Here is a 17,099-nt window from a genome sequence, read left to right as displayed (position 1 = left end):
TGGGAAAGTCAAGATTTGAACCTGGCTCTTTTTCTCCAAAGCCTATGATTTTAAGCACTATGCTGCCTCTTCATTAGGCTAGAGAAAGAAGAAATGGTTAAAAGGAACAATAAGTAGGGCTGAGGGAAAAACCAGGAAACCTGCATCTGTTCCATTAGCCACATGTGTTGTTGTTTTGGTAGCGCTCTTTCAGCCTCTTAGTCAAAAGATCTTTTGCCTAGTCATGCAACCAGTGAGTTGTGATGCTGGGGCTTGAAGCAATCCGTCCAATTCCAAGCCCATTGTTCTTCCTAAAGCAAAGGGGGTCTAGAGTTGCAAAATATTAACACCAAAAGAAACCTTAAGGACAATCTGGATAAGCTCTTGTTTTCAGATTTAAAAACCAATGCCTGGAGAAGTCAGATCTGAGGTACACTAGTTAGCTAATTAGTAGTAGAGCCGACAGTAGAATCTAGATTATCTAATTCAATTCTGTGTCTTTACTATATCTCAACAGATTTTTAAAGATATCATTAGAAAGATCACGATGCTGTCCATCCACAACATATTATATTAAAACAAGTTAACTCGGGGTGATCCATTATTCTCTTCCATTAATATATCAATGACCGCATGATAAAACCAGGAAAGAACAAAGGAAAAGTTAGCTAATGTAATGGTAGATCACTGTGTGTGATGTGTCACCTGCATTTCCTCTTCAGAACGGTTTTGACTTCCAAGAACCTCATATTCTTCCAATGAATTAATTCAACAATTGCCAAGAACCTATAGTGTGTCAGCTATTGTGTTAAGGCACAAGAAAAAATTGAAAAAGGAAAAATATATGCAGTTCTTGGCAGACATTATGGATGAAAAAGGGGTTCTACAGAAAGTAACCACATAGGATAGTCTGATCATAAATTCTTAACTGGGCAAGTCGGGGTGGGTAGTTACAGCCCAGGCCTGTAACTTCTTCAGTAAGAAGGTTTTTAGGCCAGCACTGTCCATTGTTCTTGTTCATCTAGGCTAATAACAACTTTGAAATGCCAGAAGTAATATCCCTTGAGGGCGTAACCACCCTCAAGTGAGCATAATCTTAACTATCCTAACCAATCCCCACTTTGCTTTCTCCCACCTTCATGTAATCTTCCTTAAATTCCCTCAATTCCAAATGCATTAAAGGAATTAAAAACTGTCATTCTCCAAAGCATTTGAGATCTTGCTCTCTGGCAACTGTCATCAGTTTTGGCTTAAACTCTTTAAAAATTCTCTTTTTCATCTGACTTGAAAAAGGATTCTTTGCCCTTTGTAGCAGAAATCTGGAAAGGGAAAAGCTACCAACGGTTTTTGTAGGCCTTGGTTTCCTCTTTCCTTTTCCATCAGGGTGGTCATAGTTCTCTATAAAATGGTTGCTTTCTGAATCTTCTCGCTCCTTCTTGCCATCTATTTTTGCTGCCATCGCTGTGGTTGGCCAGTAGAGGGGGATCAAACCTTGATTTCCCTTAGAACAAAGCTGGGTAAGCTTCTTATCTATTGCAGCTCTGAAAACTTCCTTTTTTTCTTCCTGTAAGGAGTCTCCACATACAGCATGTTGGGAAGCTGCAAAGATATTTTCTAAAGAAACAGAAAGGAAAAGAGAATAAAAGTGGTGTGGTTAGATAGCCCCACAGCTTAGCGCTGGAGCTCTGTTGCTAATGAGCCTTGGGAGATGTGGCTATGCAACCTGATTATGTGGAAAATAGATATAATAATAGCTGCTCTGGCAACTCTAAAGCATTTGGATCATGTGAGAGTCAGCTTTATAACTAGCTATACCAATAGTAAGGGATTTTTAATCTTCAAAACTTGCTACAATATTATTTTTGATCTCCTTTGTTTTAATGTCAGCCCCCCATCCCAAGGGATAGATGTGGCTCTACCTATCATAGGTCCTTTTTTCCATTTTGTCCTCCCTGGTGAGGGCCACCTGCCTTCTCCTTAATAAGACAGGGTAAAATTTCCTGCCAAGACTTTCACAAGAGGAGGTTACTGGCTTGTTACCCCTTGTTTGTGGAAGAACTCAGGAAAAATTTGCATAATCTCAGTATAAGGAGATCACAAAGGATATCTGCCCAGTCCTTCCCCATGCAAGATCCTTTCCTGCCCAGGACCCCTGAGTGTCCCCAGCCATACCTGAATGCCTGAACGGATGCAGGCACCTGCTCTGGCTGGCTCTGCAAGGTTTTTTCTTTTCCAGTGGTTTCTACAAGGGCCACTCCTTGTTGTGCAACTTGTGCCATCATTCATCTTATCAGAGAATTATCAGGAAATTGTATAGGAAATCACAACTTGTCAGCAGAAGGTAGTCAAGTGTCCTGAGGAAGGGGTGCCTTTTTCTAATTTGCCCAAAGTCCTGCTAGTGGTTAGGCAGAGCTGGCTTTACTTATCTGCCTTACGCATTGCTATGTCTTTCTTTTTTTCATTCTTAACAGCGTGTGGCCTGACAATAATGTTTGTTGAAAGGGATTTAGTTTTATTTCTTGGAGTCAAGCAGGACAAACTGAAATCCTCTTCAGATGAGAGTCCTTTACATCTTTGATGGCAGAGACCAAGTTCCCAGTGAGTTTTCTCCTCATCAAGCAAAACTCTTGATTGTACGTATGAGGTGGTTTTGCTTTTACCATTCTGCAGTTGGTCTGTCTCTTCTTTAAAATGTGGAATCCAGAACCAAATGCAGGGCATACAATGACAGATAACCCAGGTAGGGTGGAGTCAGACTAACAGCTCCTTTGTTCAAGAATCAGGGATGGATGACATCTGAGGCAGGCAGTGGTAGTTAACTACTAACAAAAGGACAATTTGAGAGAATCACAGAGGCCATATGAAATTCTGTCCATTCCATCTGGGATTAAAATGGGCCCAAAGCCTGGGTCCTCAGTTTTCACAAAGACCTGATTTCAAGGTTGCGTGTTTTAGGTACTCATGGGATAGAGGACACTGCCAGCATGTTTCACTTTAAAAAGGGAGACTTTAGTGAGGGGTAAGTGAATATTCAGGAAAGAGCTAGAAGCCCATGAGGAAATAATAGCTAATATTTTTGGAACACTTATGTCAGGCACTATTATAGATGCTTTACATGTAATGGCTTATTTAATGCTTATAATAACTCTATGCCCATTTTGCAGATGAGGAAACTAAGACATAGGAAGTAAGTGGTAGATAAAGAATTTGATCCTAGGTAAACTGGCTCTGATGCCCATGTGCTTAACCATTATGCCAGGCAGCTCCAGAAATGTAGTTGTGGAATGATGTAAGTGATGCATGAAGGTGGCGAAATGATTGGACTCATAAAGGAGCACAAGGGATGACAAAGTAAAGAATCTGGTTGCTGGAGTCAGATACACCTGGTTTTAAAATCTAGCTCTGCTACTTAATGGGTAAACCACTTTTCAGTCCTGTTTCCACATCTGTAAAATGCGGGCAACTGTCTTTGCAAAGTTGGTATGTGGATTAGAGAATATTCATGGTTATTATTCCCGCGTGGAGGAGGAAGGGAGAGAAATTGAAGGACAGTCTAATGAGAACCAACAGGGTTTCAAGGAAATGGTCAAATGTTATAGCAAAGTAAGGAAGAATTAAAATGAGAGAAAAATCCTCTGTCAAGAACACCAGCAACCTTTAACTGCCATGCAAATGGTTAAGAGCTGTTACAGGGGCTTGAAGAGGGAGGATATCAGCAGTGAAGGGACGAAAACAGTGGTTATGGTCCACCTGGTAGAGGAATTTGGTAGCAGAAGGAAGGGACAATGTCAAACGAAAGATTTTTAAAATTTGCTTTTGCTCCTTAAAGCTACAGGTTTTTGCTCATGATGATGTAGAATAAGTGCTGAGGGGTTAGGAGGGGCCTGGAGGCACCAGAGTGAGACTACATTTATCTGCAGGCAGCAAGGTGAGGGGCACTAGTGAGCAGGAAGGACCAGAAAGTGAAGCACATCTGGATGGCCTGAGGCCCTTGGGAGAGAATATTGAGGGGTATCTGATGAGAAAGGGTTAGGTGAGGCTGTGGTAGGTATAGGAGTTTGGGGAGCAGGAGAAACTCTGAAAACCCAGGACGACAGCAGAGAATAGGATTGCCTAGCAGGGGCAAGGGTAAGAATGAAGGTGCCCCTGTCTGCACATTTTCCTTCTGCAGCTCTGTAACTGAGGCACAGGAATGGAGAAAGTGGAGGAAGTCACCAGGGTTTGAAGTGGACTGGACAGAATAAAAGGTTGAGAGCAGCTCTTGGCAGGTAACCTCTGGCCTTTATGAATGCTGGGGCCCTTGACTGTCCTGGGAGCACTGAAGTCTCCGGTCCTCTTCACACACATCTTTAACAACTTGGGACCAGTCTCTCTCACGGGGCCTTGTCTACAACAGTGACCACTACGTTCAATAACATAACTAGATTTCTTCCCATTTCTGTCAACTTTGTCCCTCACTTCTGTTCTCTGGAGTCATTTTCTCAAATACATCTCCTGCACAGGAGCCCTCAACTCAGGTTCTACTCCCTGGGGGAACAGAGGCTAAGACAGACAGGATAGGGTGGAGTTCCCTGGAACCAAGATTTGGTTGTGAAGATAGCTGTGTAAAAATATTTTTATATGTGGTACTTTACTTTTTTTTTAAAAAAACTGCAGTTTCAATATATTATGCAATAACAAAACAAGGTTATTAGGTTAGAGGTCACAGCTTGAAGGTATCAACTATCAGATTACACGCTGTACCTACAAGCAGGAAGTTGTCATTTTTTTGGATGTTCAGTTTTCTAAGTCATAAACTGGTCAAAGGTCATTTCAATGGTTCCATCTTATGAAATTATTCTGGGGGATCATTAAAAAGCTACTTTATTCTATGGCTTTTCATCTTGTTGCCCTTTCCCAGAAGCCACCTAGAGCTCTAAGGTGATATTTCATAGGAAGCTCTTATAAAATTAATTTAAAACATGTTCATTTGTGCAAAGATTGTTTGTGGGTCACAGTTCGTTTTTAATTTTGAAATTATATTTTACCAAAAACGTGCATTTTTGCAACCAAGAACAAAAAAACCCCACAAATATTGTCACCTAGAGATAATTTATTGTTTTACCATGACCCAGAAGAGAAACAACATAAAGAGAATATTTATTACAAATCCCCACAATTTCCTTCCCCAACCTCACTACTCTAATTTCTTTGTCAGATACCACCGGCCTCCTAAAATGAACCATTGACTAAAAATATAAATTTTATTTTGCTGCCATTCCTCATGATTGAAACTTTAGTCCTCAATCAAGGTTTCAAATTATTATTTTCAAAGGAAGAGTTCTCTAGCTTAAAAAAAAAACCCCATCTTTCCCCTAAGAGTCCATTATTTACTAAAAGTAGCCTTTCTAGAAATGTTAACCAGGATTTTAAATGAACAAATTAAATTTAAAAATCATTTAGTGAACATCTACCAACCATCAGGACTCTTCAAAAGACTAGTGAAACAAAAAGGCCAGATTTTAACAACAGTAATTGTGCAGGTATACAAAGACGAGTTTCTTCTTTTGGTCTAATTCACTCTTAACTAAGAAACCAGGAACTGATGAAACAGAAAAGGTTTGTTTTATCCAGTCTACAGATAAACAAGACAATGCCTGAGTTAGCTCTCTATATACTTAGGCTTATCATGTTGTGTTGATTGTAATAATCTATATTTAACTAAAAGTTAATAAAAATACGTTTATTTTAAAATAACTGATTTTGCTTGCATATCCCACCCGACCCTAAATTCATATTTAGATTTTTCTGCATACTCACAATCTGCTTCCTCCCACCCCACCCTCTCATATGTTATCCTGTAATAACACCTGCTAACTCGCAGAAGCATCTCTAAGTCTAACATGCTTTGTCCTTGTCAGGGCAGACTAAAACTTTAAACTATTAAGTAGTTTAGGTGAGGAGCAAGGCAAGGGAGCACTGGTCTCAACACATCCCACGTTTCTCTAGCAGGCCTTGTTATTTACTCTTCCTCAGCTGGGAGTTCTGGGCTGTTACAACCCTTCTTCTCCACTCTCCCTCCTAACACACCTGAACTTGTCTGGAGGCTAAATGATAGTTATTCAAGGTGATTGCAGCTGCTTAGTCCCTCCCCTGGACCAAAGGAACTTAAAACCCAGATCGGAAACTGGAATAAAATCCAAGTTTTAATACCACCTTTCAATCACTCATAGATCTATCTTAAAACAGTCAGCCTCACTGCTTAATGAGTGCTCGGTGAAAGGAGAAAATAAAAATTTACAACCAATTAACTTTGTTGATTACTGTGTAATTTGAAGTGAGTCATGATTCCTTAGTAAATGGAAGTGAGAATCTCAAAAAGATTTTTTAAAAATCTGTTCAAGTAACAGGAAACCACTGTTTAGAAGTCAACTTAATGCCCACTCTTTACCTTTCACTGTTTTAAGAGAAAAATATGAGGTTTGTGGTGTCCAAAATTAAATAGAACCAAACAATATGAAACTAAGTTCTCACGTTAAGACATTGTTTTATGAGATGTTCAAAGTATTTCCCTAGCTTTTGTTTGACCTGCAGAATTGGAGATGGCTTACCTCCCTATAACTTCAAGTTTGTTTTACAAAGCTTTGAAAAGTAAAACAGATTTCATTTTCAGACACAATAAAAAATTAATTTGAATAGCAAAATAACTGCTTTTAAATGTACAGTAGTATCCATTCTAAAAATGAAACCTAAATCTGTTAGGAAAAATTTTCAAATAATGTTTATTAAATTCTCCAGTAGTATTTGAAATAAAAATCCACTCTAACTTCTACGAAAAGATCTACTTATACGACTTAATTTCCTTTTCTCTGATTCTAATTTCACTTGCAACCTGCAGACCTTCATTTGGTTTACCAGATGGGGAACCCCAGCTCCCTCATAAATATTTTTTGAGAAGTTGATCAGGGTGGGACACACAAAAACATGGCTTCCCTGGCAAGTACTGCCGTCACTATTTGACTATATTTTAATACTGTTACTCCAATTCACACAATGGATTTTCTAGGATGGTAAAATGAACCTGGTTAGCTAGCTTTAGATGAGTACATTAACATGACCAGACTCTGGAATAAAGGTGATGAACTCCAGGATAAAAACTAGGAAAAAAAAAAAATCTTTCACAGCTATAAATCTTCACAACTCCTCTCTACTAATAGTCATAAACCAGGGGAAGTAAATGGGAGTAGGGAAGGTACACAAGAGCACAGCCAAAAGGAATACTGCAAAATGCTTATCACAAAAACTTCCTGCAATGCTGGAACTGGATGCATCTGTGCCTATTTTCCAGGAAAGAGCTCATCTTGGTGTTTTCCTATCCCCAACTTTTTAAGCACAGAAATTGAAGAGTTAGTGGGTGGGGGATTGGGGAGGAAGCAGGACTATGGTTTACAGAATCTGGTCAAATTAAGTGGTCCCATTGATTTTTCTGGTACATTCCCCATCCTTGATTCACGAAGACCTTATTCTCTTTAAAAGCTCAGAAACACATTCTCTGCCTGAAATGATGATCTGGCAGCTAAAAGGTCAACTTCCTTGCTTTGAAAACTCTCAGGAAGCTACAGATGTTTCTAGGAATTGTTCCATTTTATACCCTATTAACCTCTCTCCTTATCAATCTACTAACCTCCTCTCTGAATTTGATAAGCACCAAACTATGAAGGTTTTCCTCATATTCCCTCTCCTCAGTTCTGTGAATTGATTTGCTGTCTATAATGACATTGACTTCTTCACTACTCACTCCAAAAACTTTGCTCTTTTGGAGTGATGTGTTCTGTCAAGTAGATTAAAATAAAATACATCATCTCATCTGTTTACAAGGAATATACAGAATAACAGGGGCTGGAGGTACAAAACACAGACACTGACATTTTGGTCATACAAAATATAAAGAAGTACCCAATACTGACAATTTTTGTAAGAAGTTGCACATTTTGCTATTTCTTTAGCATTTCCCCACATTTTTTTTCCCCCTCTGTGGATCCTCTGGAGTTAAGATTGAGCGTCCTCTGCAGTGTTTCTGAAATTCATTACATGATTGGAACATACTGATGGAATTATTTTTCTGTCCAAAGCAATGAGTGCTATACATGAATGTTTTCCTCACATATATTAATAACATTTATTTACAGTGTAAGCTTTCTGATGCTAAGGGCTGAGATGTGATTAAAGGCTTTGCCATATTATCACATTCAAGATGTTCTCTTCTGGAATGTTCTGATGTACATAAGATGTGGATTCTCACCTATCAAACACACTGACCTCTCTGTACATATTTAGCAGTTTCACTTTTACGCCTTTAATAAAATACTAAGTGCCTTACATATCAAGATGACTCATGCATCTTTATTCCTAGGCTTTCGCCTTGCCTGCCAGGCTGGATTAGGGACAAATACCACACAACTTAAAAGAATTTTACTTTTCTTCCCAGCAAGGTTAAGGTTATTTTAAAAAACCTTTTGAAAACTTCCATTAGGTCAACTAACATACTACTGGTTAACTATAGTGTATTTAAAGTTAGCAGACTTCAGCCAGGCAAGAATGTTTGAATGACTACCCTGAGCACTAATTAGATGTTGTAAACCTTTTTGACCATGACCTAATTACACTTTGCACTGAGCAGCTGATAAATGCAATGCAAATGGTTTTAATTCAACAGCTGTAGCCTGTTTTCTTCAGAAAATGTATCTTCAAATAGCTGCTTCAAGGAGTGCATCTGCTGAAGATCTGAGGCAATCGCAGTGGCTATCCCACAGTCAGTACGACGTCCCAGAAAAATGGGAATTAAATGTGGGGGCACAGATTATAGTTAACTTGCATTTAAAAAAATGGCTGAATTACATCAGCATGTGGTTGTGGTTAAAAAAGCCAATGTGGAACCAACCAAAGTTCTTTTCCTCTTAAGAACAGTCAGTGCTTTGATCAGTGCCTGGAGTTAAGCACCTCACTGCTTTGTTGCTTCCCAGCAACAAGTCTTTGCTCAAAAGCACTGGCAGTTTACCAGACAACCATCACTGTGGCTCACTCTTTGAAGAAAATCCCGAAAGCATTTCTTCCACCTTCACTTTACTATAAAATGTTACTTAGGTATACTCTTCTGGAGTATCATTTGTTTTTCTCAAATTGGATGGACAGAAATATTCTGGTTACCAGCTGACTTCCTTGGAGTTTCCTTCTCCAGGCAACACTGATGAAACGACTTAGAAACAACAGGGAAGCTGTGGTTGGTCCAACTTATGGAGAGGCCAAAGAATTACTGCTGTCCAGAATTTTAGTTTGGTCTGGAGCTGAGACCACAGCTGCTCCCATCTGACTGGCTCCCCATAAAGCCATGGGCTTGAGTTGTTGGTTAGGGATCAAAATGATGACAGCTTTAGTTCTGTTTCTTGACGGGAAATCTCAAACTCTATGTGGGGTTCTGTTCTGGGGTTAGTCTTCAGGTGTTTGTAGTCTATGCGTCTAAGTTCTTACAGAGCTGTCCACAATCAGGACAATCAGGTGCATGCTCTCATGAGCACAGTCATCCCTGAGTCCCAGATGACTACCTATGTAGCCCACGATACCTGGGTCTCATGTCTGTTTATCTGAAAAGTCTTTCTAATAGCTTCCCAGCAGCCAATTGCATCCTCCTGCACAGATGATGGAAAAGATCAAAGTTTCATAACCTCACCTCTGTGATGAGAGAGAAAAGACACTGTGCAGTATGACTATGATACAACCAACCAAATCTTAGCACATTGGTGAACTTCTCAGAGCAACACATTTAGTAACTGCCAGCTAATGTCATATGCTTTTGTGGAGTTTCTGCAAAGTGTGGGGGAAAAAACACTCCCTACAACTTTCTTTTTTCTGAAAAGCAATAAAAATTACATCTTCTGAACTATATTAAGTTACAAATGATTCAGAAAGTGCCCAAATCATTGTGTTGTTCAGCAGTTGACTGAAGAGAATTCTGGCTAAGATCTTTGCCATAGAAAGATGTCGAAAAATGGCCTTATTAAAGTTTTTGTATTTTTAAGATGACAACAGAGTCATTTCTGACACTTCATGGTATTTATTCACTGATCCGTGTTTAGAAAAAGTCTATGCAGGTGGCTAACCAGCATCTTTCTTTTCTATTTAGGACTAAAATAGAATCAGACCCTAGAGCTTTAGCATGCCTCAGGCTCTAAAGGTCCTCTTCAAAATTTGGGCCAGGCTACCATATTTCAGGTACTCATGATTCACAGGGCTTTAGCATAAATGTAAAAGTCCTGTTAGAAGTCAGTCATAATGAGTGCCTCTTATGTGTTCAACACTGTGTCCAGTGCTGTGAGAGATAGAAAAATATCCCTTGGTGATCAAAGCATCTCTTTGGGGGCGGAGGGGAATGAAGACTTTCATACACAAAACAATGAAGGATTAAAAGACAATATGTAATTAAGTGCTAACTTGTGGAGAAATGCATTTAGGGGTGTGATAGTGCTTTAGGGATTTCTTCCAGAAGGGAGATGTGTTTTGAATCCCTGTTGCCATTTCAGTAGAATTTATCTCAGCGATGAGGATAAAGCAATCTACATTTGTGGCAGTCCTTTGGAACTGTAGACTGGTGCACAAACCCTCTCTTTAGGAAGAGATAGAAATCTTTGGTTTGATACTGATCAGCACAGTCCTAGATTTCTATAGCTTTGGTAGGCTACCAGTGTCATATATATAATGTATTGTATATATAACTAGTTTGAGCAGCATGTCCCAATGTAGTTTTTAACCATACTTCTTTTTTGAGAAATAAGGTACAGCAAGATGTTAGCCAAGCAGGGCTTGTTTGCAGCAAGCAGCTTTTAACCTCAGTTATCATTTTCATGGAGCCAATCTTAATCTTTCAATTCTATATTGTGGTTGCTGAGAGTCCAAGAGCACCTTAAAGGTATCCTCATTACCGAAAAGCTTGACAATTACTGTGTGTGTGCTTTTACTCATGTGGAAATTCCATGTGGCTTATCCACAGGACTAGCTTTTCCCTGCAGGGACTGTGGGGAAGAACTACATGCCCACAGACTATGCAAAGGCAGAACACTGCTCATCTAACTATAAGGATCCTTAAGTGTGATTTTTAAAAATCTGTTGAGGATGTTTTTTTCCCTTTCATGGGCACACTTTTCTGAAATAATTTTGGAAACAAAAGGGGAAATGGCTTGTTGACAAATTCTCACTTTACACACAGCTTTTCAGGAATGCTCCAAACGCATCAAGGGAGGCTGGACTGTACTCGGAGGCTCGCTCTCTGGTATGGATTCTGTGGTGCAGAGTGAGGGTTGAGCTCCGGGTGAAGGCCTTGCCGCACTTGGTGCACTTATAGGGCTTTTCGCGGGTGTGAATTCGCCGATGCAAAATAAGGTATGAGTTTCGGTTGAAAGCTTTTCCACATTCACTACATTCATAGGGTTTCTCCCCTGTGTGGATTCTCTGATGTTTTGTAAGGTCTGAGCTCTGGCTGAAGGCCTTTCCACACTCATTACATTCATAAGGTTTCTCTCCAGAGTGGATTCGCTGATGCAGAATGAGATTTGAACTATGACTGAAGGCTTTGCCGCACTCATTACATTCATGAGGTTTTTCTCCTGTGTGGATTCTCTGATGCAGGACAAGGTTTGAGTTCAGACTGAAGGCTTTCCCACACTCACTACATTCATAGGGCTTTTCTCCAGTGTGGATGATTTTATGGCGAATAAGGCTTGAACTCCTTGTGAAGCATTTACCACATTCATCGCATCTATGAGACTTTGTTCCTGTCGGAACTTCTTCAGGGGTGTTAAAGTTGGAACTCAGACTGAAGCTTCTTCCCAATCCTTTACCTTTCTCCCTGGGACCTCTCTCTCCCGTGGTGGGTTTTTTTTCCTTGACTGTAGCTGGCCCCGAATCTCTCTTTTCTCTTCCGGTTTTCTCCTCAGGATTTCTTTGCTGCCTTTCTGCTGTTCTACTCTGCTGTTCACGTTTTTCTCCAAAATCTTTCTGAATTCTTCCTCTTGTCTCCGCATGTGATGTTGAGTCTTCTGCGATTTCAGCCTTGGAGGTTGACTCCTCATTCTCATTCCTGTTTTCACAGCCTAACATAATAAATAAAAATACAAATAGTACCTTTTACTTTTCAATCTATATGTTAATCAAGTAACACTGTTTTCCAGAAAGCTCCCACATGCCTGCAAAATAACTTCACAATATTAATCGATAAAATAAGGGAAAAAATAGAGAAAACAGGGAATACAGTTGGGAAATAAGAGAGCAGGCAAAGAGTGGAAAGGGCAACAGAAGGAGTGTGCAGAGAGGATGGGAATGAACAAACGCACAGTAGGGGATGAGCAGAGGAAACAGAACCAGTTAAGGAGGGAAGGGATGAAGAATTAAGGAACATAAGTGGTCAGAATTCAGTTTTATTATTTGGTCACCCAATAATTAATTCGAAGGAACAAATATACATTTAGAAAATCAGGTTCCATTTCTAATATATTTATGAGCTTAAATAGAGAATGGGCAGATCTTTCCTAGAAAATGGTAAGTGGCATTAGCAGAAATAAAGGAATATAGTTAATAAAGAAAAAGCGAAAACTCCATTCTGTGAGATTTTTATCAATGAGATGGTTCATGGGCAAAACATGCAGCTCTGAACTTGGCAGGTTATGTGGCCCTTCAGACACAAAAAATAGTTTCTTTCTAGTAGGGAGAGCAGCATAAGGCTGACAATGCTCAACAGAAATGAGGAGAGGGTAAAGAAGTTGGTTAAGGCATTAGTAAACATAAATAATACTTTCAATGAAAACCAACTAAGAATAACTGAAGACAAAAAAAAAAACCCTGAAAACAATCCCAGAGATAGTCCGTGAAGGAAATACTAGAAGAAAACAAAATTTTACAAATGCAGAACTTATCTTCTCATTTTAACATTCAGCATATTAAAACACTGAACTATATTTCTATATGGACTGCAACAGTCACTTTGTTTTTAAGTACAGATTAAAACTTGTTCAATGAACATATACTATTTGATATGTGTTTACATTTATCTAGGAAAAAACCCCCCAAATATCCCAACTCTACTTTTTACTTATCTGGCCTTAAGAAACCTGTCCAAGAAGGTCTGCAGTATGCCAAACAGCCCGCTGAATGTAACTCCCGAGGGAGCTGAACAACATCTAACCCCTGACATTACTGATGAAATCGTCATAAATACTGAACCGATCTTAAAAAAGAGGAAATTGGTCTACTTTTTTTGAATTCCAGATAGTCAAGGTCCTTCACTATCTGGATAGTTCTCAGGCTGTTCCCAATTTTTTTTTCCGTTATGGAGTATGTAATACCCAGCTCATAAACACAGATCAGTTCCTTGGCTTAATTTTCATCTAGTCCAAAGAGCAAGTATCAAGAAACCATAAACCCCAGTTATCTCAATGGTTCAAAACAAAACCTGACATTTCTTTAGAACATCCTTTCTTCATGAAGTCTTCCTTCATTTGCCATCCCGCTGCCCTCCCCAGGCAGAAGCCTCACTGTGAACTCTCCTATGACAAGACTTAGTTCAGAGCTTCTTTGCAGTACTGTCTCCCAGAGGTTGAGATCTACCAGAGACAAATGGGAATGTTTGTCAACTGTGTCACTCTGTTTTATCTGATTTTTGCCTCTTAGGATTTGTTTTTACTACACACCCAGGAACCAGAGCTCTTCACAGATTACTAGTAAGTTTGGAAATTGGAAATCTTGAACATGAGAGGTACAGGTGCAAGTTCATAGAATTATGCAAAGCTGTCACAGAGCGGCACTCAGAGGATGGAAGAAGACAGCCCACGGACGGATGCTTGCTTGGTAGGTTCAGGAATGTGGTATCAGGTTAGGATTAGATCGATGATCAATTCTCATCTGGTCCTCTACACTAGGAAATACAGATACTCCCCACCAGAGGCACCTAAATCGTAACCTACGACAGGTGGAGCAGAATCCTCCCAGGTAATGGAATAGTGGAAGAGATGAGGACTCAGACTACAAGAGTATTTCTGATTTCAAACAGCAAAAACTATCTAGAGGTAAAAAACCCACGTGGAATAAGTGAGTCACAGCCCCAGGCTTTTGGGGTTACATGAACACAAATTTTCTCATTTTCTATCTGGTCTGAGGAAAGGGGCTCAGTAGTCTCTAAATCCTGTCAACACTCAACTAAACACATCAGAGATCTGAAAACTAACAACAACAAAAAAAGAGTCAAAACAATCTTATCAGACAATAATCCTGCATCAGTCTTACCCTGGGAAAACACGTTCCCATAATTCTCCTGCCTGTTGTCCCTACTGAGATTCCTCCGAGCCAGGTTCTGACATCCCCATTCCTCCAGGATGAGAGACACGGCCATGTCCTCGATCTTCACCATTGCCTGAAATAATATGAGATCCCCACACTCAGTTTTCCCAAAGCTCAGGGACAAACCCACTGCCCAAACCTGGAGTTAGGGACAGAGGTGACTGCAAACCTACAGGATGCTGGGAAAGAAACAGTGACCATGCCAGGCTCTGGTGGATTGGGGTGGGTGGGTGGTTGGGGCTATTCTGTGGGCAGGGATATCAAGAGTGAGTGTCCTGGGTGGAGACTGCTAAAAGAGCTCCAGGAAGAAAGGCAGGTACGAGGGACTCAGGAGGGCAGAGGGGCCCACAGCTCACCTGGGAATCTGCTGTGAATAGTGCAGATGCCATCGCCTGGTCTCTGGGACTCCCCTCGTGATGAGGGGCAGGAACATGGGTGGCAGGGAGAGCTGAGGGAGGAGAAAGGGGCTGTGAGTTAAACCAGCTCTGCTTTGGGCCTCCCATCAAAGAAGGGCCCAGGGACACTCTTTTTCCTGCACCACCATGTTCAATGTTTAACTACAGAATAGAGAACTAGAGAGAATATAAATATATAAAAAAGTGATCTCTATTTTTCTAAGACTTCTATTCTTAAGCAGGAGTCACAAGGAGTCATAAAAATAAGTCCTTAAAATCGCTTGGTCTAATCCCTTTGTTTTAAAGAAGGGGAAACTGAAGACCTGAAAGGGCAAATGACTTGTCTAATGTCACACGGTTTAGGATGGCAGAGCCAGATCTAGAATCCAGGTTCCTACTCTCAGTTACATAAGTGGGTAACACTCAGCCCGTGATTCAAGCCTGGCTCAAAGTTTAATTTCCTCTAGTCCAAGGAACAAGTACCAGGACATCAGAATTCCATTTATTTGTGAAAAATCCAACAGAGGTTTAAAAATCTTTAGTAGTAATATCTTGAAACACAAGATAGAAAGGGGGGTCTTCTTACTTCTGGGTTAAGTTTTGTCGTTTTTTGTCCCTCTACTTTTCTCCCTCACTTATCCAGTTTTTTGATAAAATGTATACATGGTTCAAATGTTAATGAGACATTTATAAGTATAAAGGTATGGGCTGACACTCATCTAATAAAAGTTATTTATAATGTATCATATGATCAAACTAAATGCAATGGGTAAGAACAATTAGAAAAATTTTAAACTGTAAAATTAAAATCCCCCTTTGCCAAGTAATATTAGATCTGGAAATGTTACAGATGTTACTGAGCTGCAAAGATATTAGAGAAATAAATTTGAACCTGAATTACTAGACTTGTAGCTATTTCAGATGGTACAAAAATAAGATAAGCAAAAGCACTTTAACCTTCCAAGAGTTAGGAAACACTCTGGAAGATGAATAGCATGAAGAAGAAATTGAGAATAAAGGCATATGCCTCAACTGTTTGAAGAACTATTTGCTAAGTAATAATTATATGTACCAGGGTCTCTAAAACGGTTACTATGGCAACCTGAAGCTCTAATCTGGCACTTTAAATCATAAATAGCCTCTTCAATTTCCTGACTTCACTCCTTGTAGAGTGTGGAGACATTATAAGCCTGAGAAAGTCATAACTGGGACAATGTGGTCAATGGTGGGTTAAACATCACAGTGCATTGGTTTCCACAAAATTCTCCAGCATATGATAGCTGACTATCCTCCAGAATCCACAGAAGAGAATGCTTCCGTAAGCTCTGATATTCATACCTTAAATGTCATCACAAATAAACACATTGGTTAAAAAAATGTGCCTTTAAAAACTATTTTTGAACAACTATACTTTTAGAATGTTATTGTTTTTGCTGATTTCTATGCAATATTTTGATTTAAAATTCAGTATTAATATTTCCCCAAAAGGAAAAATAATCAAACTGATTATTTATGACTCTGAAATGATTTTTCCCTCGTTTCTCAACCAAAAATAAAATTTTTCCATCCTTTCTCATTCTTTGAAAATTCTGAGAGTAACCTAGAAAAAAAGTGATGTTACACAATCTTTTTATACATTTTAAATAAAATGAACTTTTAAAATGATCCTTTATAAGGTGATTTATGACATATTATAATATGTTTCAAAACTCAAGCTGGAAATATATTGTCTCTTCCCAGCACTTTCCTGTAAAAAAAAAATCTGTTAAGACATCCAGAATGCAAACAATTCAATAAACAATGTAAAGTCCTTCCAAGTTCATTATACACATTTCATTTACTTCCTTAGTAACATTATTTAACTCCTGACATTGGTGTATAAGTTATATTTCCCCTAATATTTAAAAATAATGACAATAATGTATGACAATAGAAACAAACATGCTTCTTTATTACAGGCACTTAGCAACAGAGAGAGGGCACACCCATCTTGATAGTTTGTTTCCTATCCCAAGAAACCTTGCTTCTTACCCCGTGATTGTAAGAGGCGGGGTTTCCGAGATGATTGCTTGAAATGGGACTGGGTGGCCTCATGATGAACATCAAAGCTCGAGGACTCCTGTATTGGATCCAGAGGCACCATCCCCCTTGCGAGCATCTCAGGTCCATGAACTTGACCTGGGACCTGAGAACAAACAGGTTGGGTTTGTGGGTAAATCACTTTTAAACAGGACTTTAAAGGAAAAGACCTTAAGTATACCAGTGGATGCAGGTGGGAGAAGGCCATGATACTTTTTAATATCCAAGCAAAGCAAGGGGAATAACCACCATTGACTACTAATACTAGTTTGTATTAATAGTAGC

At 39.4% G+C, this 17,099-nt stretch overlaps 1 protein-coding gene across 1 annotated transcript in view; it reads right to left on the bottom strand.

Annotated features, from left to right (window-relative positions):
• ZSCAN21 (zinc finger and SCAN domain containing 21) overlaps positions 1-17,099 on the bottom strand; it is a 37,435-nt gene that overhangs the window by 13,059 nt on the left and 7,277 nt on the right. The window contains exons 3-6 of the mRNA XM_011386318.2: positions 16,767-16,920; positions 14,697-14,788; positions 14,287-14,413; positions 11,283-12,101 (exon numbers count right to left, since the gene is read on the bottom strand). Coding sequence (XP_011384620.2) covers positions 11,283-12,101; positions 14,287-14,413; positions 14,697-14,788; positions 16,767-16,920 — 1,192 coding nt within the window. The remainder of the gene's footprint in view (positions 1-11,282; positions 12,102-14,286; positions 14,414-14,696; positions 14,789-16,766; positions 16,921-17,099) is intronic.

The sequence above is a fragment of the Pteropus vampyrus genome, unplaced genomic scaffold (genome assembly GCF_000151845.1).
Source record: "Pteropus vampyrus isolate Shadow unplaced genomic scaffold, Pvam_2.0 Scaffold1100, whole genome shotgun sequence".
In the NCBI taxonomy this organism is placed as follows: Eukaryota; Metazoa; Chordata; class Mammalia; order Chiroptera; family Pteropodidae; genus Pteropus; species Pteropus vampyrus.
This window is presented reverse-complemented; position numbering and strand designations above follow the sequence as displayed.